The sequence below is a fragment of the Maylandia zebra genome, linkage group LG18 (genome assembly GCF_041146795.1).
Source record: "Maylandia zebra isolate NMK-2024a linkage group LG18, Mzebra_GT3a, whole genome shotgun sequence".
Taxonomy (NCBI): Eukaryota; Metazoa; Chordata; class Actinopteri; order Cichliformes; family Cichlidae; genus Maylandia; species Maylandia zebra.
In genome coordinates, this window is record NC_135184.1 from 564,801 (window position 1) to 592,573 (window position 27,773).

General features: G+C 51.1%; 4 protein-coding genes across 6 annotated transcripts; 2 read left to right on the forward strand and 2 right to left on the reverse strand.

Moving 5' to 3' along the window:
• The first annotated feature begins 260 nt into the window (after positions 1-260).
• On the forward strand, positions 261-16,021 carry wdr33 (WD repeat domain 33). Of its 2 annotated transcripts, none has more exons than XM_004572395.4 (21): positions 261-479; positions 4,240-4,457; positions 4,544-4,612; positions 4,773-4,877; positions 4,975-5,070; positions 5,198-5,349; positions 10,780-10,877; positions 10,961-11,087; positions 11,261-11,415; positions 11,496-11,574; positions 11,858-11,968; positions 12,174-12,268; positions 12,352-12,438; positions 12,705-12,844; positions 12,933-13,088; positions 13,521-14,279; positions 14,362-14,419; positions 14,532-14,847; positions 15,006-15,166; positions 15,315-15,494; positions 15,618-16,021. In XM_004572395.4, the coding sequence occupies exons 2-21, from the start codon at positions 4,254-4,256 to the stop codon at positions 15,749-15,751; spliced, it is 3,282 nt and encodes a 1,093-aa protein (XP_004572452.2). In that variant the 5' UTR covers positions 261-479; positions 4,240-4,253; the 3' UTR covers positions 15,752-16,021. The 2 variants fall into 2 exon arrangements, with proteins under 2 accessions (XP_004572452.2, XP_076732766.1); XM_076876651.1 differs by lacking the exon at positions 261-479 and adding an exon at positions 572-923.
• A 1,093-nt stretch (positions 16,022-17,114) lies between these two features.
• sft2d3 (SFT2 domain containing 3) lies at positions 17,115-18,208 on the reverse strand. Its single transcript, XM_004572394.6, has one exon. The coding sequence runs from the start codon at positions 18,112-18,114 to the stop codon at positions 17,440-17,442; it is 675 nt and encodes a 224-aa protein (XP_004572451.3). The 5' UTR covers positions 18,115-18,208; the 3' UTR covers positions 17,115-17,439.
• A 61-nt stretch (positions 18,209-18,269) lies between these two features.
• Positions 18,270-21,550, forward strand: si:ch1073-184j22.2 (dual specificity protein phosphatase 18). 2 transcript variants are annotated; one of them, XM_004572392.5, is made up of 2 exons: positions 18,270-18,685; positions 20,822-21,550. In XM_004572392.5, the coding sequence occupies exon 2, from the start codon at positions 20,825-20,827 to the stop codon at positions 21,431-21,433; it is 609 nt and encodes a 202-aa protein (XP_004572449.1). In that variant the 5' UTR covers positions 18,270-18,685; positions 20,822-20,824; the 3' UTR covers positions 21,434-21,550. The 2 variants fall into 2 exon arrangements, with proteins under 2 accessions (XP_004572449.1, XP_004572450.1); XM_004572393.4 differs by having other exon boundaries at positions 20,825-21,550.
• A 2,331-nt stretch (positions 21,551-23,881) lies between these two features.
• On the reverse strand, positions 23,882-26,573 carry LOC106675326 (E3 SUMO-protein ligase ZBED1-like). Its single transcript, XM_024804462.2, has 3 exons — positions 25,224-26,573; positions 24,795-25,047; positions 23,882-24,630 (listed from the first exon to the last, which is right to left on the reverse strand). Exons 1-3 carry the CDS (start codon positions 26,339-26,341, stop codon positions 24,214-24,216), a joined length of 1,788 nt encoding a protein of 595 aa, XP_024660230.2. The 5' UTR covers positions 26,342-26,573; the 3' UTR covers positions 23,882-24,213.
• Positions 26,574-27,773: the final 1,200 nt, after the last annotated feature.

Consider the following 27,773-nt stretch of genomic DNA (forward strand, 5'->3'; position numbering starts at 1 on the left):
TTAGTTAAAAAGAAAAAGGCTGCTTTTTTGTTTCCTTTGTGGAAGATTTTGATTTAGTGAGTTAATAATCTGTTAAATTATGTGACCCCATCTTTATATTTTCTTTTTACTATGTATGAAAGTTGCTAATATGTAAGGAATGTTTATTCTCTGAATCTGTAATATATGGTGCATTTTGTTTGTATGTTAATATTACTAATTAAAAAAAAAGCGTTCAGAAAATGGCCGAAGGTAAAACTCAGTATCCCAGAATCCTTTGCGCGTTACGAAAATTTCCCGGCATGCCGTTCAGCAGAATCCGAGAAGAAGACGGAGCGTCATGATGGAGTCTGGTGGAGGTTGAAGCAAGCAAACGTGCTTCGATCCGAACTGAGTGCAGTCCGAGACGCTCGTGCTCCTGAGGAGAACCACTTCACGAAGCCCCGCGGCGCTCCTTGAGCGCGCGCTAGTTACCTACCTACCTGCTGCGGAGACTGTCGGTGAGTTCATGAGCGCAGTGGCGCCTTGTTGTTCCGCTCCGAGCCGCCATTTAACCCCGTCCTGCAGGCGTCCGCGCGCACCTGGCACACCTGCGCGGGCTAGGCTCACCTCACCGTCTTAATCCCACCTGTATCCGCGCCGAGGCTCACGAGTCCCACGGAGCGTTTTCCCGGAGGCGCGTGCTAACGGTTAGCACCCGCTAGCACTATTAGCCGAGTTAGCCGCGTTAGCCCAGCTGCAGCCGGAACCGCTGTGTTTAAATCCGGGATAACCCCACCCCGAGCCTGCGGCGGGTTTTCACCGCAGGTCAGCGTCAGGTGTTCTGTGAGGTGTCCGCGTTCCTCAGGTGGTTTCGGTGGCTGGCTCTCACTGCAGGAGTCCGTGTGTGCCGACATGTGATACCATCAGCTCCTCCACACTGCGATCGCTTCACAGCGTTCATGGTTAGTAAAGTTTATTTAAACCGCGTTTCTCCTGAACATTTGCAGCTGCTCCTCAAAGTCCACAGCCTGCGGGTAGGATGATGACTCGGGCTGAAATCACTGCAGTGTTCGGCTCCTCCACGGCAGGCAGGAGCGGGTTACCTGTCAGGTGTACTGTTCAGGTTCCTTCATGTAGCAGCAGAAAGGCCAGTTGTAAATGCAGATAAAAACAGGTCAGTGAGAGTGTATATGCTCACCTGCTGTGTAAACATGCGTCTGATTCATTTATAAATATTAAATGAACTACCTGCATATACAGTCAGCATTGTTTGCTCTAACTTTTAAAGTTACAATAGTGGACTACAGATGGCGTAGAGTAGCTGTGAGGGTGGTGCAGGAGGCTCTGTGGACTGGTGTGTTTGAGATCTGTGGGGAGAGTACGTGTTACAGGCAGGAGCAGACCTCAGAGGAGCTTCATGGATGTAGTGAAGGAGGACGTGCAGAGGGTTGGTGTGATGGAGGAGGACCCTGAGATAGGAGGAGATGGAGGCAGATGATCTGTTGTGGAGAAGCCGAGGGGGAGCAGTTGGATGATGATGATCTGTGACTCCAGGATATCTCCATTATTTTACAGCACAGTTTAGTCTTAGAACCTGGGACTGATGTGCTTACAGAGGGATCAAAGCCTGCATCCAGCCTGGCCAACGTCCGGCTCTTATCACAGTTGGACTGTTTTGGCCTCCAGCAGGTATGAGAATGAGACGAGGAGTCAGCAGGACTGATTCATTCACAGCACAGAGAATGATGTGATTGGCTGTGGATGAACAGGTTCAACTGAGGGGGACAAACACTTTGGCTGCGTCCACACTGGTGCCAACATGAGTGCAAATTTGACAGTGGTGACCATTGAAATCACTGCTGTTGGTGCGAAGTGGGCGGGCCATGAAAAACTCATGGGACAGAAGCAACTACCAATGAGAGCACAGGATACTGCTGATAAAAACGTTAGACCGTAACCTAGGCAACCAAAGTCTGGGGTTTTCTGGAAGCTGCCGTCTGTCATTCGCAGCGAGCGATCCCGGTCCGAGGGCTTCTGAGAGCTTCGCAGCTGGATGAGGCCGAATGCTCCGGGGAGTTTTCCCGGGATTCTGTGACCTTAGTTTCCCTGAACTTCCTGTTTCCTGTGAGCATTTCAGCAGCTCTGCTTTGACTGTGGCACGCGCAGCTTGGCAGGGGTTAACGTAGGGCTGCTCGATTATGGCAAAAATGATAATCACGATTATTTTCACTGAAATTGAGATCTCGATTATTTGACGATATTTATTTAACCCTTTAAGACCTACTATAGAACCAAGTCCGCCAGAGCTTATATTATTTTTTTTACATGTTGTAGAGCCATTTGTGGGAGCATTTCAAGTTGCTATACAACTGTTATAGCCCATATTTTAATAATATGTCTGCATTAAGTCCATAGTAACTACATTAATTGCAAAAAAGTGCAATAAACTACAAAAAAAATTGAAAATCGTTTTTGGTTTTTTTCTACTTTGAGAAATTTAAGAGGTTTATCCCTCAAAACTTTAAATACAAAAAAGTTGCAAAAAATAGTTTACAACAACAGGAAATTTATTTTGAGTGTCTTCATAGTTTTATTTTGGAGATACAGCAATTTTTATACACTGCAGGAAAAACAAAAAACAATCCTATGATGCAAATTTGCAAAGAAAACAGCAGGTGCATCAAAATAAAATATTTCCAGCAGTGCAATTTGAGTTCTAAGCATCCCAGCAACTATTCAGAAAAGTCAAACATGACTTATAAAAACACCAGTATAGGCTTTTAAGGCCTACGAGTAAAAAAACTACAATTTCCGCGAAAATGACGTCACTTCCGGTTTCGGCCAGGAAATGGCGGACATGCGATAGTTCGCGCTGACGTCTGTTTCACTGTGGGAAGTGTTACGAACAGCTGATCGGATCGGAATATTATGTTTTTGTTCCTGCAAGCGCTTTTTATGCAATTTTTGCAAAGCTTTATGTGGAAGGAAACCGTGACTGAGGACAAGCTGATGGCATCAGATGTAAGTACAACTCCTCCGGTTTCATATGCAAAACAAATTATTGCGCTAGCTTACACGGTTCAGGTTCTACAGGGATTTAAAAATAGTTACACAAAACGGAGCGTGCTGCTCTGACCGGCTTTAAAGGGTTAACAATGACTTTATAAAAATAATATAAAATAGTGTGCAACACCACTGAAGTTTTTTTTACCTCTCTTTTCAACCAACAGCAGTCACTCTCCTCTCCAAATAACTTCTGCTTAGCTTTCCGAGCTTCCCTCGGGTCCTCTTAATCAGCGGTCTCCAACCTTTTTTGCGCCACGGACGGTTTATGCCCGACAATATTTTCACGGACCGGCCTTTAAGGTGTCGCGGATAAATGAGGGAGGGGCTAATAATCGGCTCCGTCATTTTTAATGATCGTTGAAAGCCCAGATCGTAATCGTGATTAAAATTCGATTAATTGAGCAGCCCTAGGTTAACGGTCTTCTTCTGTGTTTTTGAGTCTGGGCGCTAGCCTTACTGTGACGTTGTCTGTTTGTTAAAATGTTAATGTGGCGCTGGTGTGATCGTACAGACGGCTCAGAGGCTGCCGTAAAGACGTGGACGTGAAGCACGCTGCAGGCACGCTGTGATGCTGTTACTGTTGCAGTCTGGTGACATGTGAGGACGTCAGGTGAACATGTCTGTCTGTGGCCTGTCTATCAGACTGCGGGTGGGCGTCACTCTGAGGTTAGCTGAATGTGGGCCAGTTCAAACACCTGACCTTCGCAGGTGTTGCACGTCTGACAGGAACTATGACGCGTTGGCGCCCTGCTGTTGTTGCTGCTGTAATAAGCACAGTTCAGGGGTCGGGACTGAGGTTTGAGCTGTGGTCCACCTTCTCTGGTGTTTCACACGATTACTGGAGAAACTGAGGCAGGTTGTTTTTGTCCATGTCTAAAATAATGACGTTTATGTTGGTGACATCACCTGGTAACAGCACGAAGGCGTGTCTTAATCCAGGACAGACATAGATTAAGACCTCGCGGCGCCCTGCGTTTGTCTGTTTTGAAGGTTAAATTCAGTTGTTTTTTTGCTGTAAAATTCTTTTTGAAGTTCATTTTTTGTTTCGTTCTCACGAGCCCCTCCAACTTTTGAAAAGCTGGTCCCGGTGACTCTTATTTGGGGGAGGAGCTTAAAGTGTTTGCGTCTTCCTGGCGCTACAACAGGAACAGACTGTTTGCTCCTCCCTTGCGAAAACGAGCTAACCGCAGTCTCTCTGCCCTCCGTCTGCAGGTTAACCGGTCGCCATGGCGACGGACGTGGGCTCACCGCAGCGCTTCTTCCATATGCCGCGTTTCCAGCACCAGGCGCCGCGGCAGGTGTTCTACAAGAGGCCGGACTTCGCCCAGCAGCAGGCCATGCAGCAGCTCACCTTTGATGGCAAGCGCATGAGGAAGGCCGTGAACCGCAAGACCATCGACTATAACCCGTCCGTCATCAGATACCTGGAGGTGCACACCTGTAAAGCTAATGCTAAGCATGCCGTGTAGCATGTGATCGGGTTTCAGGCGTCACGCTGTCTTTTCTTTCTCTGCAGAACCGTTTGTGGCAGCGAGACCACCGAGACTTCAGGGCCATCCAGCCCGACGCAGGATTCTACAACGACGTGAGTCTGCCAGCAGGGGGCGTGGCAGCCCCGACCCTCTGTTACACCCAGCACACGTGTCATACAGGAGCTCCCGCCCACAGCACACGCCTGCTGTGCAGCACGAGTTTGTTTTCACCTGATACGAGTCTGAAATTTCTCGCTCTCGTCTCGCCCGCAGCTCGTTCCTCCCATTGGCATGTTGAGTAACCCGATGAACGCCGTCACCACCAAGTTCGTGCGAACCTCCACCAACAAAGTCAAGTGTCCCGTGTTCGTCATCAGGGTGAGCCGCATCACTTCCTGCTCACCTGTTTGTGGCACAGGGATGTGTGTTGTGGCCGTTTGAGGCGTGACTGTTTGTGCTTCCTGTCTGTCTCCAGTGGACTCCCGAGGGCCGCCGCCTGGTGACCGGAGCCTCCAGCGGGGAGTTTACTCTGTGGAACGGACTCACCTTCAACTTCGAGACCATTTTACAGGTAACCAGCCGTCCCACTGTCCTTCCCAGTTAAGACTGGTTTGGACAGGAGGGTCTGAATCACACCTTTAAGTCTCAGCAGGCTTCACTCGTCCCTAACGCCCCCCCTCTCCGTCCTCCCCCTGCAGGCACACGATAGTCCGGTCCGGGCCATGACCTGGTCTCACAACGACATGTGGATGCTGACGGCCGACCACGGCGGCTACGTGAAGTACTGGCAGTCCAACATGAACAACGTGAAGATGTTCCAGGCTCACAAGGAGGCGATTAGAGAAGCCAGGTTTATACCCAATCTCCCATTCTCTGTAGTTCTGGCCAGTCTGTGCTGCACGCTGTCGGCCACACGGGGGCGCCACCTCCGCTCTCGCCACATTTTGTGTTTGTTGTGGTCGAGTAATGACAGATGTAAGCGTGTGCTGTTGCAACACTGCAGTGATCTGTTGTTCATATTCTACCTGCTGTGGCAAATGAGCTGTTATCTGTGTACACAAATAAAGTGATCACATTGATTATCTGCTCCGGGCGCGCCCCGTGCTGTCGGTGGAGAGGAGATCAATAAAGGCTCCAATAAAGTTTGAGGAGGGATCAATAAAGTAAACTGTAGCTGTTTAAATAAAGGTTTGAACTCAAAGTCTGCACCTTAAGCACAGGGATCCTACGTTTCCCATAATGCAGCTGGGCAGTCGTCCTTCCAGTTTGTTACATCATCAGGGTACAAATGACGTCACACAGCAGGACCGTTTGGTTCTGGTTAGTCAGGCTGAGGGAGAGGCTGGGACCAGCAAGCTAAACTTTGACCCCCAGCAGGAACACCTGTACAGAGTGATGTCATCAGGTGTGCCACTCCTGAGTCCTCTGCAGGTGTTCCTGTTACTCTGTCCACCGTCTATGTTGACAATACCAGGAACATTTGGCCAAAGAGCTTTGTCCTTTTAGAGTCAGGGCAGGACTACGTTACCCACAATCCACTGGTTTCTCCAGCAGTGCAGTTGTAGAACTGTAGTTATTAGTCCGAGGCAAGTCCACAAGGAAGCTTAGCCTAGCTTAGCTCAGCGGCTAAATAAAACACGAACTTGTACGTGCGAGGGACACCATGCTCATTTAGCCTCCTTGGAGACCGGCTCAGATTGGGTCCAGTTCCTTCAGCCTGTCTGTGATTCTGTCAGTGATTCTGAGTTGATGTTATTGATTGGTCTGTTTACATTTCCAGCTGCACATTAAAAACAGCGACGTCATCCTGAAACGTTGATTCTGTTCATCTGTACATTTTCAGTTGCAGAAACGTTTCATCATCATCAGGTGACTTCTTCAGTATCAGCTGACTGCAGGTTTCATGATCAGTGATATGTTCGTTGGTCAATGGTGAGGTTAATTTGCATATTAACGATCATGAAGGTGACCTCACCGCCCATTGCTAGTCAGAGGGGCGAGTGTCAGTCATTGTGCAGATGTGCTGTTTATAAGGAAATCTGCAGTCAGCCGACACTCGATGACCACGCCGACATGCGTCTGCACTGAAAGCGTCCAATGAACAGAATCAACTTTCCTTACCTGGAAGATTGAGCATGCATCAAGACACGATGATGTCACAGCGTTTGATTGGTTATGTTTAAATTAGAGTTTTACACAGCAGAGGATGATTGGTCCGTTGCTCACTCAAACTAAACAATGTTCACCTCAGGACAGCTGTTGTTAAGTCTTATTCACCACCTCATTGCACCACCGTAAATGTGTTTAAATGTGGTTCACACGGGGTTTACAACTGAACAACCACCTGCTGCTGACTCGCTTCAGCCTTTGTTGTTCCTCGTGTTCATGCTAAGCTAGGCTGAGCTCCAGCCTCACAAATGAGCTGAAAAAAACTAGAAACTGCTAGCCTAGCTTAGCACAGGAACTGGGCCCATGGGTAAAATGTGTCTGAGGTCATGTGGAGTTCAGACGGTTTAAACATGATGAGAGTGACCTCTCTAAACTTCAGCAGAGACTTTAAATGGTGCCAAAACCAAAGCGAGTCAAACATAAATGATGTTTTTAGTCTTCAGAGCTCAGCTTAAGTTCTTCTCCTATTTGTGAGGCCGACAAACGGCTCGTCCTCTGCGCTGAAGCGAAGGCGTTACCTGCTCTCCGATTTGCTCCGCTAAACAGTCGTTTGTGCAGAATTCAGGTTTATTTATAGAGCACATAATTTCAACAGCAGTCGCCCTGAGGTCTTACAAGTCCAACCTGAATGCCCCGCCCCTCCACCCCCTCACCAGCTGTTGGTTATGAGACGAAGCACTTTAGTATTTCATATTTCAGTCAATTTTATTCTTCACAGATTAAATCTTCTGTCAAAGCTCCTCTTTAACTCTGTCTTAATAACCTCGGAGCCTTGCAGCCTGCTCATTATACGCGGGAGTGGGCGGGGCAGGTGGTGGACATCGTAACCATGGCTCCCTGTGCAGTTTAGGACGATTGTGGCATACGTGCGCTCGTGTATTTCATGCGCTTTATTCTCGTGACCATCAGCTGATCCCAGTTCCTGCCACCTGAGCAGCTGCTGTGCACCGCCTGCAGACCAGCTCGCTGTGTCTGGTCCCACCTGAAGCTCCTTAACCTTCAAGTTACAGCCGAGTCTCTGAGTGGGCTGCTGTCCAGGAGTTTCTAATCATATATTAATGTTAATGTGGAAATGCAGCCAGTGTGATCAGGAAGGACAGTCAAGTGGAAAAAAGAATTCCAGAACATAAAGTGTTACGCACGGAGAGAGGCAGCAGGGTATTTTTATTTTTAAGCTCCACCTGTCACATGTAATCGATGTGCAAACGTACAGTGCTCATCTTCAGAGCTCCGACACACAGAAAGAAGACCGAGGCCCTCTGCTGGGCACTGATGGTACTGCAGGAGGGTCACGGGGTCATCTATGATGAAACTCTAAGCTGGAGGGTGAAGTTGAGTGTGAATGGTCAAAGATTAAAGTGAGTGATACAGATTTGTGCAGCGAGGTCGTTTCAGTCTGAGGATGGCCGACGGTGGTGACTCAGCCGGGTCAGGGTGCTGAGACGTCTGAGCGGGACGTCAGATGGACGTGTGTCTGGTTTTAGGTCACTCTCGCTGTCTGCGGTGCGTTTGCTGATGTCGCCATAGGTTTGAAATCCTCCGTCGGCGTGTCATCAACTGAACGCCCACCTTTTATAAAGCCTTCCTTCACCTGCTGCTGCGATCATGTGCCATACCTGTGGTGGCAGTGATGCCGGTGACCTGGACTTGGTCCAGAAACCTCCGTTCCTGGTTTAACTGTTGAGCCATGTTTCAGGAGGAGCAGGTCCTGGTCCTGGATCGGCCTCACATAAGGTCGAGGCTCACTTCTTAAATCTGAAGTCAGGTGTCTTCATCGTCCCGGCGCACTCGTGTTTAACCCAGACCTGTTTCAGAAACGCTTTTCACCAACAGGAACGCGTGGACCTGAGCTCACAGATTTATCACGTTCAACCTGAAGCAGCACTTTACAGGAACGACGAGCTCCGTGAGCCGAGTGTGATGTCAGGGCTGCTGCGGGTGCACTCGGCTGGTCTGGGTTCTCTGCATGAGCGTTTCAGAGCTGTAACAAAGTTCCCACGCGTAGGACTAATGGAGGTTATCTTATCCAAATACCAACAATGGAGGCAGAATAGAATAGACTAGAATGGCCCTTTATTGTTGTTGTACAATGACGTTATGTGTGCTCCACTGTGCAGGAGCAAAGTGGACGGCAGGAACAGTGGAGGTCAAAGTGCTGGCAGAACAGACTTGGTGTGAATAGTCTGTGTGTGGGAGTGGGCTGAGTGATGAGGGTCACAGCTCAGATGGGGGGGGGGGATTCTGCCTAAACAGTCAGGATGGCCCAGGGGAAGAAACTGTTAGTGAGTGTGGAGGTGTGGGATCTGATTGACCTGAGGCTCCAACCACAGGGCAGCAGGTCAAACGGGTAGTGGGCGGGGTCTCCTGTGATGGCCCTGGTTTACCTGAGACAGGAGGATCTGGGGATGGCCTCCAGGGGAGGTGTAAATGAGCGTCTGTGCAGCCTTCCTGTTCTCAGTCGTGGCCCCCGAGGACCAAACACCAGGCAGGAGGAGAGCATGCCGAGGAGCAGGCCAGCAGCAGCTCCTGGTCCAGGTTATTCTTCCTCAGGACACAGAGGACGTGCAGCTGCTGCTGGGCCTTCTTTACCAGGGCGATGGTGTCGTGGGTCCAGGTGAGCTCAGCGGAGACGTGGGTGCCCAGAAACTTGAAGATGGAGGCAGATCACCCACTGATCCCTGATCACTGTCCAGGCTCAGCTGTGTCCTCCACGGCTGAGCCCTGTGCAGTGTCACTCAGCATCCAGCAGGTGGAGCTGTTTGAGCTCCTCAGAGGAGGAGGAGCAGTTCAGCCTGTAAAACCTGCAGATGAAGAGTAACTGAGTACTGTTACTCCAGTACAGTACTTGGATAAGAAACCTCAGATATCCAGATGTGGTGATGTTTGTGTCCAGGCTCGTCAGCAGCAGTGAGGCGTTCAGGTTCAGTCGTAGACTTTTGGGTCCTGAGCGAACTGAGACAAACGCGTCAGTGAGCTCGTGCTTCAGTCTGTTTTATTAAAAGAAGGAAATGATTGGCTCATAAGGAGGCTGCAGAAAGCAGCTCAGACTCAAACGTGGATGAGTAGGTTTGCACAAAAACAGCTGGTCGTGGACAGATGTGAGGTTGTCATGGTTACAGTAAACAGGATGGATGTTGTTTCACAGGACAGCCGATCAGTCTGTTTCACTGACTCACCTACACGAGGTGCTGGAACCTGCACGTTTAGACTTTCTCCTGAAAATGGTCGATAATATTCTTCACGTGGTCGTCGCGCTCCGTCGTACCCGACAGACGAACCTAAGAGTTCAGGTCTTCCACAGGAGGCGGGAAGAGTTTTTTTTAAACGTTAATTTAAACGTCGACGCGTCTGCTGAAGGTCGTCGCTGACGTCGCTCAGCTCAACACGATGTAAATCAAACAGCTGCCGTGACAACAGGAGTTTAAACGCTACGTTTCTCGTCCAGCTGCGCGTGGCGTCGCTGTAATTAAGCTGTCACTCTCAGCCTCTGTAACCGACCAATCACAGCTCTCCTCTTTTCCTTTATCTGCTCCCAAACTGCTGTTCATTAGACCAGATGCATGATGGGAACAGAAACCGCAAGCAGTGAGTGTTGGGAAGTCACGGCGTGGTTTAGAAAGGATGTGATGTCATAGTTCAGCGGCACGTTGTTGGGTCGGCGAGCGTGATGTCATTTATTCAGCGTTGCCCAGGTGAGCACGAGGCTGTGGCAGACTCCCCTGTGAGTACTTTTACTGCAGTACACAGAGTACTTCCTGCTGGGTGGTTAATAATCCCGACGTAGAACCAGAAACGCTGAGCGCTGATTGATCAGCTGATTGATCAGCTGATTGATCACCTCCACTCTCCTGAGCGCCCACCCCCAGCTCCTCTTCCCACATGAGTCATGTGACCAGTCTCAGGTGACTGTTAGCTGTGGTTCTCAAGTTGTGGTGCGGCGCCCCGCGATGGCTCATGAAGGGTAAAGCTGATGATGAATTGGTTAGAAAATTGTGACCTCTGACCTGAGGGGCTCCTGGATGTTTCTCTGTGTCGCATTATTGATGAGTCTGATCTGTGATTGGTTGCTGGCAGACAGGTTTGTGACTCCTCCCCTCTTCTTTATCTTTAGTTTCTCTCCGACCGATAATAAATTCGCCACCTGCTCAGATGACGGCACGGTGCGGATCTGGGACTTCCTGCGCTGCCACGAAGAGCGAATCCTCAGAGGTAGGAACCGAACAATCAGAGGCCCTTCAGCTCCGCCCCTTGCTGTCATGTAGTCCTCACCCGTGTGTGTGTGTGTGTCTCAGGTCACGGTGCTGATGTAAAGTGTGTCGACTGGCACCCCACCAAAGGCCTGGTGGTGTCGGGCAGCAAGGACAGCCAGCAGCCAATCAAGTTCTGGGACCCAAAGACGGGACAGAGTCTGGCTACACTGTGAGTCCCCCGCTGACCTCTGACCTCTGAGCCTGATGGTGTGTTTAGGACGCGTAGATGATAAACTGAGGCGTTATCGCTGAAATGAGAACAAAGACTGAAGTCGAAAAAACAACATTAATATAAAATAGGAATTTCTATGAGCACAATCTGACAGGTGTGTCTCTCATCAGCCACGCCCACAAAAACACGGTGATGGAGGTGAAGTGGAACCTGAATGGTAACTGGCTGCTGACAGCGTCACGTGACCACCTGTGCAAGCTGTTTGACATCAGGAACCTGAAGGAGGAGCTACAGGTGTTCAGGGGACACAAGAAGGAGGCCACAGGTGAGGGTGGGGCACGCTTAACCTGCATGTTAACGTCTGGCCCCGCCCCCATTCTCACACTGCTCTCTCTGTTTTTTCAGCGGTGGCGTGGCATCCTGTCCATGAAGGCCTGTTCGCCAGCGGAGGCTCCGACGGGTCGCTGCTCTTCTGGCACGCAGGGTATGACGAGACCAGTGTAGGCCACGCCCACTCGCTTCTGCCATTTTTAATACACTCTCTCTGTTCTCACCAAATTGGATGGTCCCACACATCGCATCCATGTTTAACCTGAGGTATTGAGTATCATTCTGCATGATTGGCCAACAAATCTGTGTGGGCGTGGCCTCAGCAGTTAGAAGTCTATAAAGCAGAAGCAGGTGTGCTCAGGTTACTAAACCGGAGTAATAGCATCACACAGCATCACGACCTTCTGCAAAACAATTGTCTCCGTTGGTGTTGTCAGGGTGGAGAAGGAGGTCGGGGGGATGGAGATGGCTCACGAGGGGATGATCTGGAGTCTGGCCTGGCACCCACTGGGTCACATCCTGTGCTCCGGCTCCAACGACCACACCAGGTACTCGCACACCTCGCCATGGTCTTCATCTTTCTGGCTGCCTCTCCTCCTCCTCCATGTTGGAGTGCAGCTGCTGATGGTTGTCCTGGTTCAGAACCAGCAGGCGGTCCTGGCTCCTCAGCAGAACCAGGACCGCCTGCTGGGGAAACATGGAGGCTGATTCCTAGAGTTGCTCTCTAAAGTCTTCTGTCTTTAACCTTCTCAGCAAGTTCTGGACGAGGAACCGGCCGGGCGATAAGATGAGAGACCGTTACAACCTGAACCTGCTGCCTGGGATGTCGGAGGACGGCGTGGAGTACGGTGAGCCGTGGAGGACAAACGACTGTCGGCGTTTGCAGGTTTTTCTGTCCTCAGCTGATTCCACTGCGCTCTTTTATTTTCAGACGACGTGGAGCCAAACAGCATCGCCGCCATCCCCGGGATGGGCATCCCCGAGCAGCTGAAGGCGGCCATGGAGCAAGAGCAGAGCAGTAAGTCTGACCTCCGTGAACGAGACATTGTTTGTGCTGCTGCAGGAGGAGCCAGACGTTGTTTCAGAATAAACGAGGTTCTGTTTGTAAGTCGTGGTTCGTTTTCCCCGAGCGTTGACAGTCAGAGGTTCACTCCTCGGACTGCAGATGAGGCTCACGCTCAGGAAACGGCTCACCGCTGACTCAACGTCTCAGAGGACAGAAGCGGCTGAACAGGGAGCACGGGCGCAACTCTCTTCCTCACACAGGTGTGACTCTGTCCACAGGTAAAGAGGCGGATCCTGAGGTGGAGATGTCCATCCCTGGGCTGGACTGGGGCGTGGACGAGGTCATGGGCAAAGACGCTAAGAAGGTCCCTCAGAAGAAAGTCCCGTACGCCAAACCGATCCCTGCGCAGTTCCAACAAGTGAGCAGTCAACTCGCCGCACTTTAAACTCCGCCTCCTGAAGGCGCGGTCGTCGGCACACTGAATGCAAATGTCTCTCTCCTCACAGGCCTGGGCGGAGAACAAAGTGCCGGTGATGCCTCCTTCTGGAGATCTGTCCAAAGACAGGAAGGTGGAGCAGAAAGTGGAGATGAAGAAGAAGACTCAGGCGGAGATCGAGCAGGAGATGGCGGCTCTGCAGTACACCAACCCCATGCTGCTGGAGGTGAGCGCGTCTGCCGCCGCCGGCCGATTGCCCATTCCACTCCGATCGTTAGAGTTCAGCTGTAGCTCAACCTGATTAATCCCACGGAGAAAAAACACCCGCTGCGCCTCGGAAACGTGAAGCGTTAACCGTGTTTCTTTAGCTTTGTTGTGAACGCTCGTCACCTTCAACATTTGGTTTTACTCCAGAAGCTGAACAGCGTCTGTTCTTGCCACTGTGGTCCCGTTTCCACGGTGACCCGAAGCCTCCTTTACGCGTCCTCGATCACTAACGTGTCTCAGCTTGTTTTAGGAAAGTGTGAGAATTCCTTTTGTTGCCATGCAAACGCATCGATAGACGATCAGAGCGGCTATGAGACCTTCGTAGGAACACTGAAGCCTTAATGAAACCTCACGTCTGCTTCCTCACCCTGATTGTTTTTTCTCTCTGCAGCAAATGAAGATGGACAGAATGAACCAGATGAACACGGATGGCAACATGGGCCCCCCACAGGGACAGGGCTCGATGCCCCCCTTCCCGGGCCCCGGCGGTCCCGGGGGCTCCATGCCTCCTGGTCAGCAGGGCTGTCCTCCAAACATGCCTCCTCAACAGATGTCCAACACCATGGGCCCCCCAATGGGCCCTGGAGGCATGCAGCCTACATTTATGGGCCCTGGACAGATGGGCCCACCCTCTGGACCCCAGTCTCACCAGGGGCCCCCTCAGAGCATGATGGGGCCACCGGACATGCAGGGGCCCCAAGGTATCCAGAGACATCCCGGCCCCCCAAGAAACATGGGCCCCCAGGGGTCCCATGGTATGGGACCCAGAGGGATGCAGGGGCCCCCTGGTGGCATGATGGGCCCACCCCCTCGAGGAATGGGTCCAAGAGATCCTCAAGGACCCCCACCTCAGGGGGCCATGATGCCACCTCAAGGGAACCTGATGGGCCCCCAGAGTTCTATGCAGGGGGGGATGATGGGGCCCCCACCAAGGACACATGGGAACATGCCCAACAACTATGGCATGGGCAACATGCAGGGGCCCCCAGGAGGGATGCACGGACCTCCAGGAAACATGCAGGGGCCCCCTGGTAACATGCAAGGACCCCATGGAAACATGCAGGGGCCCCCTGTTAACATGCAGGGCCCCCACGGAAACATGCAGGGGCCGCCAGGAAACATGCAGGGACCCCCGTACATGCAGCACCAGGTGAGCTCCTGTAGATGTTTGGCTGGTCCACAATCAGCCCTGTGTGTGACAGACTGACGCTGACTTTATGTGGTCTCTGCAGGGTCAGAACTCGGGGCCCATGATGCATGGGATGGGGCAGCAGGGGCCAAACAACAAAGGTAAAACTGTCCTGAGTCAGATGTGGCTATTCTCAGGGCTCCTGTTCGGGGCTCTGGTGTATTTTGCCTTCTTGAGTCCTAACAGTCACTGTTGACTCCTTTTATTCATCAGACCCTCGAGGGCCACCTCCAAGCCACCACATGGGCCCTCCGGACCGGCAGGGCCCAGGGGCACCAGACCAGGGCTCAGGGTCATACTGGGGAGACAACCAGCAGGGCCGACATGGGTCGCAGGACTTTGACGGAGGCCAGGATTTCCACAGCAGAGAGGAAGGCTGGAGGCCAGGACCAGGATATCAGGGGGGAGGAGGAGGAGGAGGCGGCGGCGGCCACAGGGGGGCAGGACACCGAGGAGGAGGGAGTGCAGGGAACTGGGGACCCGATGAGCGGTTCGGTGGGGAAGGCTTTAGAGGACGGAGAGATGACAGGTGAGTCCCTGATCACAGACTGTAATCAACGATGGTTGTAGGGTCATGCACTGTGCCTGAAGTCCAGCAGGGGGCGTCTCGTGCTCACCTGATCTCTGAGAATCGTTTCCTGATGAGTTTGTTCCAGAACCTCAGAGTGTGGCCTTGGACTGTTTCAGGTACAGAGGAGGCGGCCCAGGCCGGCCTGGCGGTCGAGGTTACCCCGATGACTACGGCGGCCAGGAGGAAGGTTTCGATGGCCCTGAGGAGATGGGTCGAAGCTGGGACTCCGGAGGCCACGGGAGGCCGCCTCGAGGAGGTGTTCCGCCCAGAGGAGGAGGTGAGTCTGGTTCTGGCGTGCCCCCTGCTGCTGAGTCCCTCTTACTGCAGGCTCAGGAACGCCAGAATCAGGTCCGAGTCCACACAGTCCAGAAAACCTGCAGCTGAGGCTGAACTCTTATTGTGGCGGTGCCTCTTCCTGTCTGTAGGTCACGATGGTTATCGGGACGGGCAGCAGATGCACGACGGGTCGACTCCGACCGGTCGAGAGCGCCCCTCCTCCATGCAGGGGATGGACATGGCGTCGCTTCCCCCCCGCAAGCGTCCGTGGCAGGATGGCCCAGGAACCGGCGACCTGCGAGAACACGAGTCAGAGCGACCCGACGGAGGTGAGCGACGTGTTTTCAGTTTTGCTCTGCTGTAACACTCTCACCTTTTTAAAAAACAGCTTTTGAGCTGATATTTAAATGTTTTAAAAATGAATCCTCATCCCGCTCTGTGTTGTCGAGCAGGTCGCCCGCAGAGGGAGGATGGCGGTTATGGCCCGTCTGGTCGAGGTGGGCGGGGCGGTTGGGGCCCCGTAGGAGGCCCCAGGAGAGGAGGACCGCCACCCAGAGGAGCACCAAGGGGGGGCCGGAGCCGGTAGTCTTAGAGAAAGAAGAAGAACAAAAGTCCCATGATCCTCCTCTCCTCTGGTCATCCCCCTGCTGGTCCCTGCACAGACTGAGGGCAGGGCTTCCTGCTGGACTAGTGGTCATGTGACAGGCTGAGGCCTGTTCTGGCTCGTGATTGGTGCTGCAGAGACTGTACCGGCGTCTTTTATTCACCTCGTCTGCAGCGTTTGTCCTTTTGTAACAGATTTCTATGTTTGTGTTTTCACTGAGGTGGACAATAAAGATTCACACTTCAAACTCGTCACAGCGACTCCACCTGTGCACGGAGGGGGGGCGGCATTTGTCTGTTTTGTTGTGTTTGAATAAAGTTTTTCCTGTGGTGCTCCAGCTCAGTGCTCAGAACTCTAAGAATCTCTGAGGCTTCCCCTGAACATTAGAAACCAGCTGTGAAACTTTATTTAAAAGGATTTTGTTGGGGTGGTTTTGATAGCGCGGTGCGGCCATGCTTGTGTCAGGTGGTACATCGCTGATCTCGTACAGGTGAGCACCTGTTACAGGACGTCAGGTCCTTCCCTGCGTTCAGGGCTGAATCTGGCTCATCATTAATCATAGCTGAACGTTTCATTTCCTGTTTGATATGTAACCTCACTGTGTAATTACTGAATAAAGTTTGTACCCCGGGAGCGTCACCTGACCTTCAGAGAAGCTCATGTGCAGCCGACTGCAGTCTTCACCTGAAGGACGCACAGGTGGACGCAGAGCCTCACCTGAGGGCCGTCACGTTCCTGGAGACACAAATGGACCTTAAAGTCTGTCCTCATCCTGGTTTCACATGGACTCTTCGGTTTCGGCGAGTCGGTGTAGAACCTCTTAGTGAGTGTAAAAAACCACCTCGCACGACTTCCTCCAGGAGCAGTGTGGTGATAATCAGAGCTCCACGTCAAACAGCACTGATCATTAAACAGTTTGCAGGTCTCAGACTAAGCTCGTCAGAGTTTAATCTCCTTAAAATTCAGTGGAACCTGCTGTGGTTTAGTTTAAACGTACTAAAGAGACTTGACGCCTCACTTTAACACAGCTGAAGTTTTTTCCCTTCAGGTTCATTAACCAAAGCCTCGCTGCGTTCAGTCGCCTCCTTTGTTTTCTCTGTGATGTCAGTTTCATCATTAGTTTCATAATGTGCTGCTGAAATTTACATTGCCCTCCAACTGAACACTGTGGCTATCAGGCCGTGACCTCTGACCCCTCACACAGGAACTTCCTGTGATGATGCGTTCAAAGACCTCTGCTGAATCTACAGGTGGCTCACGTCACAACATCATCATCTTCACCCCCTGATGTGGTCAGACTACAATGTGCCACATGTTTAGAAAATAAAACATATGAAGCCAGACAGATGTTCAGGTTGTTTTTAATCTCTGTGTCAAACTTAAATCACATTTATTTTAAAAAACACAAAACACCTGCATCAGAGGGAAATTCAGTTTTTAGTCTTTGTTTGGTCCTCAGTTCATCACCAGCAGCCTGGCCCTGCTGCAGGTCAAAGGTCAGGCTTTAGTGTTCTCATGAGTCCTGCAGGTCAAAGTTCAGGGTTCAGTGTTCCTCTGCAGTAAGCCATCAGCAGTCAATAATCAGAGGAAAGTCTTGACGTTAATCCGGACCCTGGACATTCCACAGCAACCCCCCCCCCCCCCCCCCCCCCCGGATGCCCGGGTCCCGGTCAGATCGGCATGGTCTTCCCGGTGACGGTCCTCCTGATGGCGGACGCCGCCATGCCCCCCATGAAGCGGATCCCGGCGCTGCCTCCGGGTAGCAGCGACACCAGGCAGCCGGCGATGACGGCGACCTGCAGGGCGGCTCCCAGGGCGGTCAGCACGGTGCTGTGGAGGCTCAGCGCCGCGTACAAGGTACCACCGAGAGCACACAGGTACACGGCGGCTCCGGGGGAGGTAGGGAGGCCAGCGGCCAGCCTGCTGGGCCCGCGGAGCACCGCGGCAGCCGCGATGGCGAACACCGAGCCAAGCGACCAGAGTAGCGCGAACTTGCGGGCGTAGAGCAGCAGCAGCGGGGCATACAGCGCCGACAAACCGAAGCAGAGTGCGGAAAACGACACGCACACGCCGAAGGCCAGCAGCCGCTGGCGGCGGCTCATGCCCGGCAGGCAGGGATCCGGTTCGGCCGACCACGGCCACGACAAGCCGCCGCTTCCGCCCGAGCTCTGTCCGGAAGTGCTGGCGGACCACGGGCTGGACCACCGGCCGAACCAGCTTCCCGGGACGGGCTCCGGGTCGCCCAGGTCCACCGCGGTGCTGGAGCCGGACTGGGAGATGGTCTTTGCGCCGCCGCCTTTGGACTGAGACAGGTACTCCTGGAGCTGTCGGTTCAGGTCTGCCATGACGGCCCGGCTAACAGGCTAACTGCTAGCAAAATACTTTTTCTTCTTCGCTGGTTGCTCTCCGAGTCTCCCTGCAGCTCAGCGAGCCGCGGCCTCCCGGAGGTCAGAAATAGAACTGCACCTGCCCGGAGTTCACCGGCAGAGGGAGACACGTGACGGGCTTTGTGACGTCACCGGATCAAACCGAAGCAAAGGCCGGGAGTCCGAGAGAGAGAGAACGAAAATTAGATTTAAATAAATAAAATTAAACTGCGGTGAAAAGGGAATTCCCCCAGTGTGGGGGAAAGTTTATATAATCAAGTCAAACACTCTTATTTCAACATCAGTGAAGCCTTCAGGGCCATATCAGCAGCTGTCAATCAAACTGCTCTTAGTGATAAATTCACACTCATTATGATGGTGTGTGTGTGCTGGAGTCTGATTTCTCCTCTTCAGTCACATGACTTCAGGACGTTTTCAGCTGTTGTACTAAAATTAACCCTTCAGATGATTGGCTGAAGGACTGACACACACAGCCATCTAGGGTGTGTGTGTCACTCAGAGCAGCAGTCAGAGGACCACCGGGCAGCAGGTAACACACATGACACACATCTAAACCCATTTAAATGCAACAGTCATGATTTATTTAACAAAAAGCCAAAACAGGAAGCAGTAGAGTCCATAACTGAGTTCTGTATCATGTGCTCCTGCATACGTCTGTCATAAAAACGTCTGTACAGGTGACAGCAAACTGATGAAAGGACAACATCAAAGTGCAGCTCGCACCAGCAGGTGTGACGTCAGTGCTGTCGTCTGACTGCGTTGGCGAGAGTGAGAACAACAAGCGTAAACAGTCCGATCCCTCAGGAAGTAGCAGGGGTGGACTTTCTCACACGCCGCTCTGTTTGGTTAAATAAATATGACTTCAGATTATTTCTTATTACATCCTGACATGTGACCCAGAATCCTTTAAACATCGGAACTAGGGCTGGGTATCGTCACTGATTTCTAGAATCGATTCGATCCACGATTCGATTTAAATCTGGGAAATTTTGACAGTCAGAAATTCAGATCAGTACATTTACATATTTTTGTATCAATAAAAAGGAAGCTGACACACGCAAGACTTTATCACAGGTGTGAGCATCACAGCAGAGGCCTTTGTGTCAAAGTAGCTGAAGATAAAACACAGACAAACATGGAGGTGATTTTCCTGTTCTGGATTTTATAAAAATATTCTGCAGTAGATCAAAAACGAAAGAAAATCATTAATGAACATATGAACATCACCTCTGACGTTACAGCGGTTTTGTTAGAGACACAGCGTTTTGCATTTTGAATAATTTTAAAAAGTTTACATTTGTTCAGTATTCAATCAATTCAATCTTTATTGGCAGACTTCATGTCCATAAAAACAAGACAGAAACACCCCCCCTCCCCAACACAAGGTATAAACTATTAAATATATATATGTATATAAATAAGTATATAAAGCATTTGTAAAAATATAAAACCATAATATACATAAAACACAATTACTTAAAATAAACCAATAAATACACAAACACTTTAACCAGTGCTTTCTCAGACTGGATGAGTAACAGGAACCACTCACTGTCGGATCTGTTGAACAGCAGAAATGAGGTTTTCTTTTTGGAAGAATGTAAAAGGGGAAAAAAACAACAGCTGACAGCCTGTAAGAACGGTAGACTTGTGCGTAACAAGCAAGCGAACAATGCAGAAAACAGATTTTTAGACAGGAAACTGATCTTGAAGTACAGAGAGAGAGAGAGAGCTGTGCATCATGGTGGAAGCAAAACAGCAAAAGTCAGAGTGAATTCATGACGATGTTTATGTGAAGCTTAGTTCGGATCTTCTTTTGCTGCTGGTTCGGTCAATATTGTTTGGAGAGACATCAAACTAACAGCTTTAGAATCAGCGCATAAAGGGCGTGAACACAAAGCTCGACCCGCCGACAGATCAGAGTCAGCGACCCGTCGGCTTTCAGCCCCGACCGTGAGAAAGGCGACATCTCACTGATTCTGATCCGCGGGTCGCGCTGTGTGTTTAAGTCTATGTGCAGAATCCGTGTTCCTGCTCTCATTTACTGTCTTAACTGTTTGGTGGTTGTTGAAATTTTGTGAGATTTCACCAGAGATTCTGGTATTCCAGACAAAATAAGTTTATATTAAAAAAGCGATTCAGGATTTTAATGAATCGATTTTACGTTATCCAAGCCAGAATCGATTTTAATCGATAAATTGATTATAAAAACCCACCCCTAATCGGAACCAGCATCACACAGACACGCACACATACCTGCTAATCCAATCAGAATCCTTCTTGTATGGTCTGTTTGTTCTGTAACCTCACAGCAGCCATATTGCAAGTTTTCCTGAAAGTATAAATGGGTCTGGGCTCCAATGAGCTAATACTACAGGCAGGTGAGTTTTAAAAACATCCTTCCCTCGTACAGGTGTTTGTTTGAGATCAGCCGTAAGCGTGTTTATTTTAACACGGAGACTATGGCGACTAAGTCAGTGCTGTCCCTGCTGGACGTCAGAGGAACTGCAGCTGCTGGTGTTTTAGAGTTGGAGGCTGATGTCTGTGTTTCATTTGTGCTTCAATGGAGGTGTGAGTGCATTCACATGTGTGCTGTTCTGTGATTGGCCAGTGCAGGCGTGAATTCACCGCTCTGAGCTGCAGTAATGTCTCTCTGTGTCTCCAGCAGATGGCGGTCTCTCAGATTACCCCCACCCTGTTTCTCAGTGGGGCCGACGCCCCTCTGAACGCAGGACTGGTGTTGAAGAAAGGCATCACTCTGATTGTCAATGCCACACTGAGCCACGCCTGCCCCGCCTACCCAGGGGTGGAGTGCCTGCGGGTCCCTGTCTCCGACCTGCCGAGCGCCCGCCTCGGGGATTACTTTGACTGGGTGGCTAAGCGTATCCATGGTAACTGTGGCGGTGGGACGCTGGTGCACTGTGCTGCCGGGATGAGCCGCTCTCCAGCACTGGTGATGGCGTACCTGATGCGCTACAGGGGCGTGACGCTGCGGCGGGCACACCACTGGGTCCAGGAGAGCCGGCCCTACATCCGGCTGAATGCCGGCTTTTGGGAGCAGCTGTTGCAGTACGAGAAGAGGCTGTACGGGAGGAACACCGTCAGGGTGGCCCCAGAGCCGCCACCCAGGACGCCGCCTGGGACACCGCGGCTGGCCAGGTCTCAGCAGCAGACGGGCCTGCTAACACTGGTGCCCAGGTCACCGCTGATGTCACGTGCTCAGGTGACATCATCAGCAAACAGATCCAGGAGGGGATCCAAAACCATCAAAGTCTGAAATTCAAACACCTGGATCCTCAGAGGGATCCCTGCGCACACCTCGGTCCCTGCACACACCTGGATCCCTGCGCACACCTGGATCCCCGCACACACCTGGATCCCCGCACACACCTCGGTCCCTGCACACACCTGGATCCCTGCGCACACCTGGATCCCGCACACACCTGGATCCCCGCACACACCTCGGCCCCTGCGCACACTTGGATCCCCGCACACACCTCGGTCCCCGCACACACCTGGATCCCCGCACACACCTCGGTCCCTGCACACACCTGGATCCCTGCGCACACCTGGATCCCCGCACACACACCTCAGTCCCTGCACACACCTGGATCCCTGCGCACACCTGGATCCCGCACACACCTGGATCCCCGCACACACCTCGGCCTCTGCGCACACCTGGATCCCCGCACACACCTCGGTCCCTGCACACATCTCGGTCCCCGCACACACCTGGATCCCCGCACACACCTCGGTCCCCGCACACACCTCGGTCCCCGCACACACTTCGGTCCCCGCACACACCTCGGTCCCTGCACACACCTGGATCCCCGCACACACCTCGGTCCCCGCACACACCTCGGTCCCCGCACACACCTGGATCCCCGCACACACCTCGGTCCCCGCACACACCTGGATCCCCGCACACACCTGGATCCCCGCACACACCTCGGTCCCTGCACACACCTCGGCCCCTGCACACACCTGGATCCCTGCGCACACCTGGATCCCGCACACACCTGGATCCCTGCACACACCTGGATCCCTGCACACACCTGGATCCCCGCACACACCTCAGTCCCCGCACACACCTCAGTCCCCGCACACACCTGGATCCCCGCACACACCTCGGTCCCCGCACACACCTCGGTCCCTGCACACACCTCGGTCCCTGCACACACCTCGGTCCCTGCACACACCTCGGTCCCCGCACACACCTGGATCCCCGCACACACCTGGATCCCCGCACACACCTGGATCCCCGCACACACCTCGGTCCCTGCACACACCTCGGCCCCTGCACACACCTGGATCCCTGCGCACACCTGGATCCCGCACACACCTGGATCCCTGCACACACCTGGATCCCTGCACACACCTGGATCCCCGCACACACCTCAGTCCCCGCACACACCTCAGTCCCCGCACACACCTCAGTCCCCGCACACACCTCGGTCCCTGCACACACCTGGACCCCTGCACACACCTCGGTCCCTGCACACACCTCGGTCCCTGCACACACCTCGGTCCCCGCACACACCTGGATCCCCGCACACACCTGGATCCCCGCACACACCTGGATCCCCGCACACACCTCGGTCCCCGCACACACCTCGGTCCCCGCACACACCTGGATCCCCGCACACACCTCGGTCCCCGCACACACCTGGATCCCCGCACACACCTGGATCCCCGCACACACCTCGGTCCCTGCACACACCTCGGCCCCTGCACACCTCAGTCCCCGCACACACCTGGATCCCTGCACACACCTCGGTCCCTGCACACACCTCGGTCCCTGCACACACCTGGATCCCCGCACACACCTCAGTCCCCGCACACACCTGGATCCCCGCACACACCTCAGTCCCCGCACACACCTCGGTCCCTGCACACACCTCGGTCCCTGCGCACACCTGGATCCCGGACACACCTGGTTCCCCGCACACACCTCAGTCCCCGCACACACCTCAGTGCCCGCACACACCTCGGTCCCTGCACACACCTGGATCCCTGCGCACACCTGGATCCCGCACACACCTGGTTCCCCGCACACACCTCAGTCCCCGCACACACCTGGATCCCTGCACACACCTGGGTCCCTGCACACACCTCGGTCCCTGCACACACCTGGATCCCCGCACACACCTGGATCCCTGCACACACCTGGATCCTCGCACACAACTGGAGCAGGTCTCTGAGCATGCTCAGTTCTTCTCACTTTCTCCCGGCCGGTTTCCCTCTTCATGTTTACATTTTCACTCCTCCTCACTCCTGACCAAGCTGACACATGGCCCCGGGCCCTGCTGAGCCCACCTCAGCACCACCAGCATTGACTATGTGTTGTTCTGGCTTTGAGTCTAATGATGATTCTGTTCAAATGTAAAAGTATGAAATAAATGTAATAAAAAACGTATAAGATTAGAAAAGACTATGCGTCCTCTTGTACTAACAAAAATAAAAACCCTCACAGAGGCACTGTGGGACTTTTTCCTGGCAGATGTTGGTTCTTATATCTCACAGGTACAGTGACACAAAGACGTACACAACAAAACAACAACAAAAAAGCTAGTGCTGTCAAGAGATTAAAAAAAAATAGAGATTAATTAATTATGATTTTTAATTAATTGATCTAATTAATCTCTTTTTTAATCTCACCTAAAAATAGCTGAGGAAAGCCCTCAACTTATTGTGGCAGACCAAAAGACTGATATAACAAAGAAAGTGACTTTATAAAGTCATTTATTGTTTAACAAACGTTAAACAGATGCAACCATTTACATACTGTTGTATTCTTTTGTAAAATAAGTGGAAAAATAAATACAAATAAAATCAAATAAATTAAGTGCTGCAAGTTAGCACATCAGAGTTGCTCTTTTCTGAGCAATACAGCACTGAAATTCCTCTGCTTCAGATAATGAAAAATAAAACTGACATTGCAGTGCTGCAAGTTAGCACATCAAAGTATTCTTCCATCACAAAAAAAAGTGCTGAACATCAAGCAATCTATTCTAGTAGGCTACAAATGACACAGCAGCTATGCTGACCACATGTGTCTCATTTCTTCTTCCTCAGCCAGTCGCTAAGACACACCAGCCTGGTAACATTTTCTGGAAGCAAGGCTGCCCTTTTCTTTTGCACTATGTGGCCTGCAAGGCTAAAGAGTCTCTCACAGGGTACAGAGGTAGCTGGGGAGGCCAGGTACTTTTGTGCTAGGACTGACAGCTTTTCATAGACTCCTGAGTGAGCATACCACCACTGCAGGGGACAGTCATCAATACTGATGCTGGGTTCTGCTCTGTAGCGCTGCAGCTCTCCAGACTCAATTCCATCTTCTGAGTCAGAGTCAGACCCCAGAAGGAGTTCGCTCCTCCTCTTCTTCTGAGCTGGTCCATCATCCTCTGTGGAGGGCTGGAGACTATCTGCTCTTCTGGGCTCTGCTGCCTGGAGCATATTCTCCAGAATGGTCCACACCTGAATGAATGAATGAATGAATGAATGATTGTGATTAAAACTAAGTGCTTTTTTTTTTTTTTTTAATTTAATCTTGTAAAGAACTTTGTGTTCCATATAATAAATAAAAGTTTGATTTGATAATGAATTGGACTCATTAGTCCAGCTTAACCTTATTGTCCTACCTGTTCCCTCTTTTCTCTTGGAAGACATTTCAAATCCTTAAACCGTGGATCCAATGCTGTGGCCACCTCGAACCATATCTCGTTGCCATTAGCTCGTCGTGCTGCCAGATCCTTCTGGAAGGCATTCTTGAACTTCACCACGTAGGCAGGATCATCATCAGTAATGTCCATGACACGGTACAGATGGCGAAAAGCAGGCAGCACTACAGAGCAAGAGACGTAGGCCTCACCACCCAGCAGCTCTGTCACATACCTGCAGAGGTGGAGAGGTTTGCTAAATAAACCTAGCTGGATTCATTTAAATCAAAGTGTAACTGATTTCCAATTTAATTGTCCTTAAAAGTTCCTTGTTATGTTCATTAATTTTGATTTTACACATGTAACAGTAGTTTATATAATTAAAATGGGAAGGTGTTTATTTGAACTTACTTGCATGGTTCAAGCAGGAGCTCCAGCCTCTGCAGTTTCGCCCACTCAGCTTCGGTTGGCAAGACCAACCTGTGGTTCTGTTGGTCCAACGTAGCCTGGACAGCCTCTCGGTTACATAGGAGGCGTGAGACCATTGCGAGAGTCGAGTTCCACCTGGTGGGTACATCCTGTATAAGTTGATCGCTCTTCTTTCCGAGTGCTACTTGTTGTTGGTTAAGTTCTGTGGTACTCGCAGGGCTTTGTTTAAAATGACCAACAATCTTGCGGCACTTTGCCAGTACACCGACAAAACCACTGCTATCGAGACATACCGTGATGGTCCTCTGGAGAATGTGAGCATTGCAGGCGATGTGCTCATATGGAAGTGCTCTCATAGCAGCCAGCATGTTTGCTGCGCTGTCTGTGCCAATGGTGGATATCTTGTTTTCAATACCCCAGTCATTTGCTACCTTGAGGAACTGTTCGGCGCATTTATCAGCAAAGTGCCTGGTTTCTGTTCTCATGACGGTCAGTGCAAATGAGTTGAGGTTCCACTCACTATCAATAAAGTGTCCAGTCACCCCAAAATAGCTGTGGTTGCCAGCTGAGGTCCAGTGATCTCCGGTTATAGCAACACAGTTGGGAGAATCCTCCGCCAAAATCTCAAGTTTGTTTTTCTTTTCGCCGTCGTACATTTTGCTGATTTTGGTCGTTACTGTAGTCCTGCACGGCGGCTTGTATGACGGGTCATTGGACGCAATTTGCAACACCTCTGTCAATCCTTCGTCCTCTACTATATTTATCGGCCTACAGTTCATCGCTATCCACTTGGCAATAACATTAGTCAGCCTGTCGGTCGCAGACTTGCTCATACGAGGGGTATTCTCTAGTTTTGTTTGGCGAAAAGCTTTGCTCTGGCTTGCTATATTGCTAACGTCTTCACTGCTAGCTGTTGCTGCACTCGCGGCTGGGTGCTTTGCGTTGAGGTGATAGGCCAAACTTGAGCTGCTTCGGTGGTAAGCAAACTCCTTCTTACACTCTAGGCAGACCACTTTACCTTTGTCAATGGTGCCGTCGGGGCGTTTATGAAATACAAATTTCCCGTTCATTGGGCCAACAACTCTCAGATGCGCCTCCATATCCACACTGTAAGCTAATCACCACTTCTCACCTTGACCTCACGACGTGACTCCACCCCCAACAAGTCAAGCACAAGGAGCCCAGCACATAAAAACGGATTTTATAACATAGCAACTCTCATACAAAATCAATGACGTCAAGAGATTAAAAATTAGATTAACGAGATTAAAAAACATAACGCGCTAAATAGCATTGTAATTAATTAATCGCAATTAACGCGATAATTTGACACCCCTAAAAAAAGCATCAGAAGACTTATCGATACACCAGTACGAACATGTTTAAATAACATTTCTTCTGCCCTGTATTGTGTATATTTTCTTCTATTTTGACAAAGTGTTCTTGTTCTCAGGTACGCTGCATCCAGCCTGTCTACTTTACTGCATAACAAGGTGACTTTCCCACCTCTGGGGCGAGTATAGACCATCGTGTCCGATCTTGAATAATTTGAATTTGGCTTCAAACACACATCTGATCCTCTCTATCAAAGACTTCAATGAAAACTTCTCAGAATTTTTTGGCATCAGATTTGTAAATTTCATGTTTTTTGTTTTTTTTATGTCTTTTTTGTTCCAGACGTCCCACAGCAGCAGGTCTGTGAGGAGGAGGAGGTTGTCTCTGGAACCAGGAGAGGAGCTCCAGTGTGGACCAGGAGGAACCAGAACTTCCACAGATAAAAGAGGAACAGGAGGAACTGTGCAGCAGTCAGGAGGGAGAGCAGCTGGGACTGAAGGAGGAGCCTGGTACCTTTATGGTGACTGCTGCTGAGGAAGGAGAGCACAGTGAACCAGGAGGAGACGAGGAGCAGCTCCTCTCTCACAGCTCTGCTGGAGCTGAGAGCAGAGGTGAGGGAGCGAGCTCCATGACTGCATGCTGTATAATCTCTACACAAAATCTTTATAGCACATGTATTTGTAATGATGAACGTGTCCCTTGTGTACGCAGGTTAACGTGTCCAGGCTGTTTCTAGATCATCTGTCGCTCTTCTGTTGAGACAGGAAGCAGCTCCTTTAGATTCCATGAATCATGTGAACAGCAGTATCACTGATTAACACGTGATCATTAGTCACATGTTTGTTTATCCGCCACAGGAACGTAGTTATCAACGCGTATCTACTTGAAGTAGTGCGACTCACACAAGCACTGATGACTCGACCTGTAACAGCTCTCACATAGCACAGGTGGCGCTGTTCTATGTTACACATAGAACATGCAGCGGTATTTTGAACACGTGACAGATGTTGTGCTAGAACATTTAAAGAAGTTTAAGAGCATGTTGTAGCTGAGTATGTAGTGAAACATAAAAGTCATCACTATGACCTGATATTGTGTCCATAACAAGTATGAACCGTTGACAAGTGCAGCCTGGGCCGCATCCCACTTACAGCTAACAATGTGGACCAAGCTCCTGCGATGTTTGCAGGGACTGAG

Coding starts and splice junctions, on each gene's coding strand:
- wdr33 (XM_004572395.4), top strand. CDS start 4,254: ATGGCGACGGACGTGGGCTCACCGCAGCGCTTCTTCCATATGCCGCGT. Junction 11,575..11,857: donor CTGCTCTTCTGGCACGCAGG/GTATGACGAGAC, acceptor TGGTGTTGTCAG/GGTGGAGAAGGAGGTCGGGG. Junction 12,845..12,932: donor TCCCTGCGCAGTTCCAACAA/GTGAGCAGTCAA, acceptor CTCTCCTCACAG/GCCTGGGCGGAGAACAAAGT.
- sft2d3 (XM_004572394.6), bottom strand. CDS start 18,114: ATGGCAGACCTGAACCGACAGCTCCAGGAGTACCTGTCTCAGTCCAAA.
- si:ch1073-184j22.2 (XM_004572392.5), top strand. CDS start 20,825: ATGGCGGTCTCTCAGATTACCCCCACCCTGTTTCTCAGTGGGGCCGAC.
- LOC106675326 (XM_024804462.2), bottom strand. CDS start 26,341: ATGGAGGCGCATCTGAGAGTTGTTGGCCCAATGAACGGGAAATTTGTA. Junction 25,048..25,223: donor CTCCTGCTTGAACCATGCAA/GTAAGTTCAAAT, acceptor CCACCTCTGCAG/GTATGTGACAGAGCTGCTGG. Junction 24,631..24,794: donor CAAGAGAAAAGAGGGAACAG/GTAGGACAATAA, acceptor TCATTCATTCAG/GTGTGGACCATTCTGGAGAA.